The sequence below is a fragment of the Arachis hypogaea genome, chromosome 11, assembly GCF_003086295.3.
Source record: "Arachis hypogaea cultivar Tifrunner chromosome 11, arahy.Tifrunner.gnm2.J5K5, whole genome shotgun sequence".
NCBI classification, from domain to species: Eukaryota; Viridiplantae; Streptophyta; class Magnoliopsida; order Fabales; family Fabaceae; genus Arachis; species Arachis hypogaea.
In genome coordinates, this window is record NC_092046.1 from 3998321 (window position 1) to 4008703 (window position 10383).

At 26.2% G+C, this 10383-nt stretch overlaps 1 protein-coding gene across 1 annotated transcript; it reads right to left on the reverse strand.

Moving 5' to 3' along the window:
- Nucleotides 1-8700: 8700 nt before the first annotated feature.
- Nucleotides 8701-10111, reverse strand: LOC112719959 (protein LIGHT-DEPENDENT SHORT HYPOCOTYLS 6). Its single transcript, XM_025770720.3, has one exon. The coding sequence runs from the start codon at nucleotides 9627-9629 to the stop codon at nucleotides 8883-8885; it is 747 nt and encodes a 248-aa protein (XP_025626505.1). The 5' UTR covers nucleotides 9630-10111; the 3' UTR covers nucleotides 8701-8882.
- Nucleotides 10112-10383: the final 272 nt, after the last annotated feature.

A 10383-nucleotide genomic window follows, 5' to 3' on the forward strand; every position in this document is an offset into this window, starting at 1 on the left:
ACTTAATTAAATAAACTAATAAACTAATTATTAAATTAACTCAAGATAGTTAAGAGTTTTTTTTTTTTTTTTGGTTTCCCACGGTATCCTCCAACTCGACAGGTCAATGACTAATCCGTCGCGAATCTAAGCTCCATTTAAGGGTCTATTGCTAGCCAATGGATTGCTGCATACACAAGGTAGGAATCGAACCCCCGACACTTGCTTAAGCAGACGAGTGAGCTGACCACTCGACCAACTAAAATTGGTTAAGATAGTTAAGAGTTGAGAAACTCCTAATAGAGGAGTTGTTTTCTTTTTTCTATTGGGCCAAAAGACAAACAAGGTTGGTTGGACTCTGAAATTGAACCCTGCTACCAGAAACAACCATCATTTCATCCAAGCAGCAGTTGTAGTAGGTAGTTGCGCATAAGTGCATAACTCAACCAATTAGTTCTAATTATTTTGCCCACACAAACTATAGAATTTTTTTTGATAGAATAATTTAAAAAAATGCCTTCCAAAATTTTAGTTGATACCAAACTTATCTCCAAACAATAAAAGCAAAAATATATCTTCAAAAAATTTAAAAACATCATGAAAGTGTTAATATTATTATGACTCAAGTGATCGAAGAATAATATTTTATCTATGTGAAGGTTTTGGTACTCAAAAACATGTGTTGTCTAATCTCCTAAAAGATAACATATGATAAATTCGCTAACCATCAACAAAATTAGATAGATGCATGAATCTTTTTCTTGTAGCAATGTATATACAGTGATTAGATCTTAATCATTATTAAAAACTTATATTAAAACCGTCCTATACTATTATTTTATCTTATTATATACATTAATAACGAGATTTAAAAACCTAATAATACAAAGTAACATTCAAAACTCACCGAATCATTTCATATACTTTTAAAAATATCAGGTTTAAATATTTAACTCGTCTTCACAACAACAAAAATCGACAATCAATAAAAGCCACCACAAAAAATTATAACAAAAAGAGCTCCAATAATATAAAGTAAAATAAATATAAAATCCAACTTACTTTGTGTCAAAATACTTTTATTATATTTTTAATTGTCCTAAAAGTATTTTTTGTGATGAATAAAATATCAAAATGGTAGTTAAAAGTTCAAATTGCTAATAAAAATAACTCTAAAAGATATTAACAACAAATTTTTTTTTTGAAAGATTCAAAAATATGACAAAAAGAGCTAGATATTAAATAAAATTTTGATACAATTTTATTAAAAATATTACTGAAAAATAAGATATTTTTATCCTTAAATTTCGATAATTTTATGTCAAGTGATTTTTTTTTTAAAAATTATTGTGAATAATCACATTATTTTGAAAAGTAAAAAAAAAATAAAGATTAAATTTTGTTTCAAATTTTTTTGTATATTTTTTAAATATATATTCGAATATTACTACAAAAAATCAGATCAAATAAATAAATTATTTGTTAAATAAAAAAATTGATAACTTATAAAATATATTATTTATTAATTTTTTATCATATTTAAAAATTATTTTATTAATAATATTTTTTATTTTTTATCAATAACATCTGAATTTTTTTAGTACTAAATTAATAATGAACTCTTTCTGCCACTAAATCAGAAAATTGCAATGCAAGAGGAAGAGGCAAGAAAGAAGGGTAAAGGGTTACCGTTACTCGTCCCATATACATTGCTTTTTGTAGGGGCCCCTTTTTCTGTGAAGTTGAAATATTGCTCCTCATTAAGAAGTCACCATCCATTGTGGTACAACTATTAATTAATTAATATTTTTCAACAATATACGACCCATCCGTTAGTAACAATGTGCACGTAAATAATATGTATGGTTCTAAATGCTGCATGCTTTGGACACTATGCCCCACGTGTTATTGTACCCTCCCTTTTATTTATGTGACTACAAACAATCCCATGTGGTACGTGTCACCCTCCTTATTACTATTTTATTATTATATATTATTATTATTAGACCATGACTAGGGCTAAGCCTATAAAGCTATATATATGCTAACCAAAATTTCAATGTTTCATTATTCTCTTTTTTCTAATTATTTTGTGTATTCAAATGGAATTTGACTCAGATAAGAGACCAATAAAAATGATTGATGTAGGTAGCTAAAGGAAAAGGAAAAATACTAAACTTTAGAATATATGGCGTATATATATTATACATACATAAACTAAGTATCCCCATGTGATGAATGTATTTTGATTAAAATATTTATTAGGGTAGATGACATAATCTTATAAGTTAGTATAAAATTAAATGGCAATGTAAATATTAGTATAGACACTTTAATTATACTTTACAGAAGATATACTTTTAATTATGAAGTTAAAGGGATCGATTTTGATTTGTTATAATAATTATTTTAAATTATCTTTATGAAATTGTACAAAAACAAATATAAAAGAGATTAAAATTCAAATTAAACTATTTTTTTTCTTATAAATGCATGGATATATGTGATTATGTAACATTAGGTAACATATTTCAATAACTATAAATAGCAATAGTAGATAGGATTTAAATTTTATTTTAGTCTTATTTATGCATTTAAATTTTTCAACCAGAATCTTATTATCCACATCATAAATCTCTCAACTTGATCCTATTGGATCCAACCTGCAAAAAGTAAATTTATTTTTACTAATAAACGCAATATTTAATCCTTTCACATCTCATAATATCAAATATTATTTATATATGATTAGCAAATTGAATTACTTGCTTGATGACACTAACTTCTTATGCAAAAAATAAGAATTTGAGTTTAAATTTTAGCTTTATTTGCTCGTTTATGGTATAAATCTGATCTGAGATTTAAATCTAATTCTGTTCATAATATATTAGATTATCAACTGCCTTATTTTAATTGAATTGGACCGAGTTGAATATTTATAAATATAGCGAATTATATTATCATATCTAATTACAATAGTAATTAATTAATAATTGATCAATTATATATTAAAACAATCATGTTACAAGTATATCAAAAATTAGTCATCAATTCAATTACTCATATAAAATATATATTGAAAACAAATTAAATATTATATACATTTATACATAAATATATAATGACTAATTTTTTATGTGAATATAATATTTTTATATTAAAAATTTAAACAAAAATGTAACTTCAAATATTAAATTAATACATCATAATTTCAAAAATTAAATAAATCATGCTTGGACTTTAAGGATCAAATAAAATCTTTTTACATCCAATAATAATGATAAGAAAGTATATAGTTTTTTTTTTTTTTTTTTTGTTCATTTTTCCTGAAGGAGAAAAGCAAAGATATACCCCACTCTAAAGAATCCAAAGACCAATGAAGAGAGAGCAGAAAACCCCCTACTCCCCACCACCGTCTCCACTCATCACACCCATAAATGAAGTTATAGAAGGAGGCAGTACCACAAAGACATCAATGCAATATAATGCTATATATATATATATATATATATATATATATATATATATATATATATATATATTATGGAAGAGTTTTAAGTGTATCGAGAATATTGATGTTCTAATTATTTTAACTGTTGATTTGAATTATAAAAAATATATAATATATATTAATTAAAATTAACCGTTAAAATAATTGAAACACTAGTATTTTCGATACATTTAAATTTTTTCTTATATATTATATCTATTTCTAATAATAATCTCCCTCTCTCTATTACTATTCTATGTGGCGACAAAAAGAGGCAAAATATTTCCCAAGCTAAGTGGGATTCTCTTCTCTCTTTTCCCTCATCAATCTTGTGACATTGCTCCCTTAGCACTTAATTCTCTTCACTGCTCTATGACCCCACTTCTCTAACATAAAGATATATAAATTTTATAAGATACATAGATACATACACAGAAATACATAAATATAAAGATATATAAATTTTATAGTATATTTAATAATAATATATAAGATACATATATATAAAATAAATATTAATTTTATTTTTCTTAAAAAAAAATAGAAAGTGAAAAAAAAATGTAGATAAAATTAATAATTTTAAAAATAATTAAAAATAAAAATATTAAATTTTGTATTTTATGCATTATGTTTTCGTATCTTAATTTTAAAAAAGTATTAAATACATATATTTGTATATTTTTATATATTACTATGTCTATTTAAATCTGTATCTCAACAAACAAATAATAAATATATATCACTGTATCTAATAATTAGTATATATATCTCAACAAATAAACACAACCTAATATCATCAACATAAATTTTTTTAAGAGTTGGATTCAGCCCAAAGGGCATTGCATGTACTTTTTTATTTTTATTCATTTTTTCTTCATTTTTAACGTATTTATGCCGTTGATAAAAAAACTATTACAGAATAACCAAAATTTTCCCCCCTAAAATGCTCATAAATATTTTATTCGTTTCACAAATTTATATTATCCACAAAGAGAGGTAATTTTGCCAAAAAAAATTTAGGTGATTTTTCTCAAAATTTGCATATTTTGTATTTTCATTGGAATTTTGTCAGCAATATGACATGTACTCAACCGTGATGTATGTATATCACATTATCACTACATTGCCGGGTTTTATATATATTCATTTCACTATTAATTTTTCAATAATTACTTCATCCAAAATTTAAGGGATATAGAAAATCGAAAATTGCTCTTTCATTATTTTTTATTATTCACCATTCTTTAAAACTTTAAATTTTTTTTCTCTACCCATTTAGATAATGTAAATTTTGTAATTTAAAAAATATTAAGACTAATTTTTTTAATTAACGAATAAAAATATAACTTAAAAACACCAATTTACTCAATAAAAAAAATTCTTATATTATATTAATTAGTTAGTTGGTATTTTTTTTATTTATCAAATTACGTCAAGTGATATTCAAATCCGAAACCTCTTAACGAGAAAAAGAGACATATATCATATAAAATACGACTCATTAACAGTTAGTTGGTATTTATTCTCCCTCGTCCAAACAAGTTTAAAATCTAAAACTATTATGACCTTAATTAGTTTAACTAAAGTAACAGCTTTAATTAGTTAACATTAGTAATTTTTAAAATTATTTTTTATTTTAAATTATAGATTTTAAATCTTAAATTTAAATTTTTTTAAAAGAAACTAAGAATTAAACAATAATTTTATAATAAAAAATTAATTAATTAATATTAATTATATTTATTATTGTATTCCATGATGAACACATCTTTTCTAATAAGAGCTATTGAAAAATGATACATATATTAATAATAAGGGTTTGTTTATAACCTATCCAACAAAAGCGCATTTCAATGACAAACGTTTATTAAATTTTGGTAATAGATGGTTTGGTGTGGAAGCACAAGTAAACATTTTTTTCCACCCAAAAGAAATAAAAAAAAATAATTAAAGCATGAAGAAATTACCAATTATAGGAGAAGAGAATATTTGAAGAGTGACTCAGTGACCAAACAATCACGGATGTTAAGTTTTTGTTGTTAGACACAAAGAAGAGGATATATCCAATATTTCCTTTTTGACTTTTTAGAAATCGAAATGAGTTAAAGTGGCCACCGCGCATAATAAAGAAAAAAACAAAAGAAAGTAAGGAAAATAAAGTGCCCTATACGAAATTATTTGCTTCTACAAAAGGCCAGAAAGCGAAAGTTCCTCTTAAATCCAAAAGATATGAATTATTCTTCATCAAGAAATTAGGAAGAAAATAAACAACAACAATAATAATAACAATAATTTATCTATTTTGTGTTTTAAGTATACATATTAAAATTATAAATTGAAATTTTTATTAAAAATATAACAAAATTAAATTTTAATAATGTATTTATTTTGTATTTATTAAAAAAAATTTAAAATTTTTTACTGATAGTAAATTCATCATATATTCTAAAAATACATGGTAGCTAAATAATAATAATAATAATAATAATAATAATAATAATAATAATAATAATAATAATAATAATAATGTCAGATATCAAAGAACCAAACAAAAGAGTAATACAAAGAACGAAATAATTTTGCGGGTGCATTATTATGATAATGAGGATTGAGGAGATGAATCATGATTTTTTTAATTAGTGGATACATTATACATATATGGGTCCAAAATCCCAAATTAAAATTTCAGAAATGTGGTTTTGTTTGGGAGTGGCTGGTGGGTCTATGCTATAATAACATATAGAATTTAATAGATTCTAGATGGGGTTGTGATGACTCAAAAAATGAATAAAAAAATTTAAACAAAATAAAAAAAATATAGAATGTAATAAGGAACAGTACGGTTGGCTAATAGTCCTTTTCACACTTAGGTGGAGGTTACTAAAATAAAATATGATCAACAATCACAAGGTATCAAAAATATTAATTTTTTTTTTCTTTCTTCTATTCATCCATTATATTGATGCTTGCTTCCTATATGTTGTAGTAAGGTGTTATTATCACGGAAAGAAATTAAACGTCTATTATAAGTATCATAATAGAGAGAGAAAATTAAAGAAGCAAAGCATGTGAATGATTAATGTAATTAATGGAGTAACAAGAATACCAAAACTTATTATATATATAATAATCAATAAGCCAGACACATACAATTCTAAAAATTGAAAAACAAATTCTTATATATAACAAGTTGCAACGAAAGAAAAGCATGCACCTGATGAATCATAAGTGCCAAAGATATTTTGTAAAATGATGGAGTGCACGTGTGCATCATTGCCGATAGATTGAGGAACATATATATATATATATGATCAAGAAGAGCTTATGAGTTATGAGTTCCCCGGGGACCAATTAAACAGTAGTGATTACTGCTTGAAGTTGTGTATAGTCCTATAAGATTAAGAAAGAGTATTAGACCTTGTTATAATATATGGCTGCGTCTGGAGAAGAAGATTGAAACGGAGAAATTGAGATTAAATTAAGTTATTATATTAGATTTAGTATAAAATATATTTTATTAAATTATATTTTAAAAATAAAAAAGTAAATTTAAAATTTAAAAAATTAAATAAAAATATTTTTTAAAAAATTATTAAAATTAAAATTTTTATTTTTAAAATTTTTAATTTCTTTTGTTTTTATTTTTCTGGAGATACTAAAATAATTAAAATAAATTGAAAATTTTAATTTTAATTTTTAACTATTAAATATAATATTAACTTTCAATCTTCAATCTTAATATCTAAAAACAAACGCTATTATATGTGGGGACATTCTACTATACAGATTGAAGTGGTATAGAAAGAAAAAATAAATTATTTTCTCATGGAGCCAATTTCTTCTTTGTTATTATTATTATTAGTTGAAGCACCAAAACAAGAGAAGAATGAGAGAATAATAATTAAAGAAAATGTGTCATATTCCAAATCACTTGATATATAAAAAACTTTTTGTTAGCCAGTTTAGTTTCTAATAAATTTTAGTTACTAAATTAGTCTCTAACTATTATTTCATTAGACAAATAATTTTTTACATAATATTTTTACTTAGAACTGGACTAAGATTTTTTTTATTTAAAGGAAACTTTCATTTTTTATATAGTAATAAATATTAATTTGGTAAACTTGAAATCTGATTTGAAAATTAATTTGTTTAATAAAACAAAAGTTGAGAAATGATTTATAATAAAATTTAATGTCTAATATTTGATAATAATAAAAAAAAAACTTAAAGCTAATAAAGATATTACTTAAAAAATAATATTATATTTATCCACTACTTACTAAAAGTAATTATTGTGATCATAATGGAAGGGTCAATGTATGTCTTTGATTGCCTTAGATCTAGCGAGTTATATTTATACACTGTTCTACAGAATGACATCCAAGGATAAATTAAAAGATATCATTGTGATTTAATTATTTTCTTTTGAGATGGTATCTTTCTATAATTTTCACCAAATTGTTATATCCAAATAATGCACTACTTTGATTTGAGCTTCACATAGGTCAAGACAAAAATGGAATGTCATTATGAAAGTAAATGAATGATGTGTGTTATTTACATTGCAAGTATATAAAGCTATTAGTTTCCTTAATGGAATCATGCATAATCACTATAGACTATAGTGATTTCAATACAATGTGCAACACATACAGTGTTTTAAGCTTTCTCCTTCACTCTCCAACAGTAGTAGCATTTCCCTATAAAAGAAACTAGAAATTAAGAAAATGAACGACATCATTGATGATGAGTTCCTAATGATGAAAATGAAATAAAGGACTTTGAGAATTTTGAGTTTAATTTCCATTCTCCTAAAGGTACTAAGAACATACAATTGATAATTGAAAATTTTTTGAATAAAGAGTGAAGACTGTAGTTAATTTTTTAAGAGAAATTCATATTGTACATACTGTTTTTATTTATTTAATATTTTTTATTATGAAAAAAAAATCTCTTCAGCATAGTATTATTTTTAATAATTTTTAAAAAATTTAAAACTAAAGTATATATATAATTTAATCTAATAATTGAAAATATTCTTAAGAAATTATATCAAGCTAGCTAGTGCATGGAGTTGTTTTTATTAATTAGATGAACGAACACCCCCTCCCCCAAAGCAACACAAAAAACTGAATCTAACATATGAATTATCAAATGAGAAATAAACCTAGCTAGTAGGTATGAAAGTGCCATATCAACTAATTAAATCAAACAAAACAGTGTATATATAATTGAAAGGGCGTGTCAATTAATTAATTTGATCATCAGAAAATAAATTTGCCACAACAATCATGTAACTTGTACTCCTTATAATAATCACAATTAATTTCCTACACAATAATCAAAGATAATTAAGAGTAATAATAATTTTTTTTAAGAAAAAAAATAAATTAATGAAATTCATAAGTTACTATACGGTGGTAGAAGTAGTAGAAACATTAGCTGTAGAAGTTAGAGTACTAGCACTAGAACTAGAACCACCGGCTCCACCACCACAGGCAGGAGTTTCACCACCGCCGTTGTTGCCGTCGCCGCCACCACCACTTCCACTAGCAATAGAAATTGCACCACTTCCACTACTACTACTCACCGCCGACACCGTCACCGTCGACCTCTTTCGCTTTTTCTTCTCATAAGGGATCCCTCTCGCTTTGGCTTGTCCTTCCCTAACTTCCCTCAGGTAAATCCTAACGGCCTTGGCGCCGAACGGGTTAGACTCAGGGCGGCCTCCGTTTTCTTCGTAGGCCGCCCTGAGTCTTCCTATAAGGGCGTCAAGGCTGCCCCACGCCTGCTTAAGAGGGCAGGCGCAGGGTGCGGGAGGGTTAGGATGTCCGAAATACGGACATCCCGGCACGTGGACCTTGGTCTTTCCGAACTGATCCAAGTATTTCAAGAATTCGATCACGTGCGCGCCGCTGCACCTTGCTAGCGTTAATGGCGGCTTGTGGTTCCGAAGGTACTGCAAGAACGTGTTCCAGTCTCTTCGCTTCTGAGACTCGTACCTGCTCGGTGGCGCCGGCGGCGATGATGTCTCCGCCGGCGTGGCTGTGGTAGTGGTAATTGTTGGTGCTGCAGCAACAGGCAGCGGTGATGGAGGTTCAGGCTCTCCTCTTTCTTCTCCTCTTCCTCCACCTTCACTACCTGAAGCTGTGTCCATTAATGAAGAAGCACCACAACCTAGTAATATAGGTTATGGTTTTTCTGTTTGTGTTTGGTTATTGTGTGATGTGGGGGTAGTTTTGATTTAAGAGTTTTTGTAAGAAGGGTTGGGTTGGGTTTCGAAGGTTTTAAGGTTTGGTTGCTGTTGTTAGTTCAGTGTTTTAAGGTTTTGAAGGTTTTAAGGAGTGTGTGTGTGTTTGTTTGAGTTTGCGGTGAATGTTTTCACGGGAAAGGGTTTCTGGTTTCAGAGAGAGAGAGAGAGAAAGGAGCGTTTAGTTTTGGTTTGGTTTGGGGGAGAAAGAGAAAGAGAGAGAAAGAGAAAGAAAAATGGGAATTTTTTTAGGGAAAAGAGAGAGAGAGAGATTGGTGATGGGACGTGAAAAAGCATAGGATGAATGAATGGGGCAATTTTTTTTTTTTTTGGGTATCGAATTTAGACACATTATTACTATAAAAATAAAAATTAGTAGATAGTCTAGGTTGAATGAAATGGTTTTTGCAAACAGAAGAAGATACAAGAAGAAGGGAATTTAGACACTATTTTCAACAGTATTCCCATTTTCACATGCTGGTGGCCCCTCTTGAAAGAGAATATATCACTATCAACATTTTTATTAAAATTTAGTCAATATTAAAAAATATATATAATTTTATATTATTAAAATTTAATTTAAATAAATAATTTAATTAATTTTTTAAATTAATTTAAATAAATAATTTAATTAATTTTTTAAATTAATTTAAATAATAAA

Coding starts and splice junctions, on each gene's coding strand:
- LOC112719959 (XM_025770720.3), bottom strand. CDS start 9,629: ATGGACACAGCTTCAGGTAGTGAAGGTGGAGGAAGAGGAGAAGAAAGA.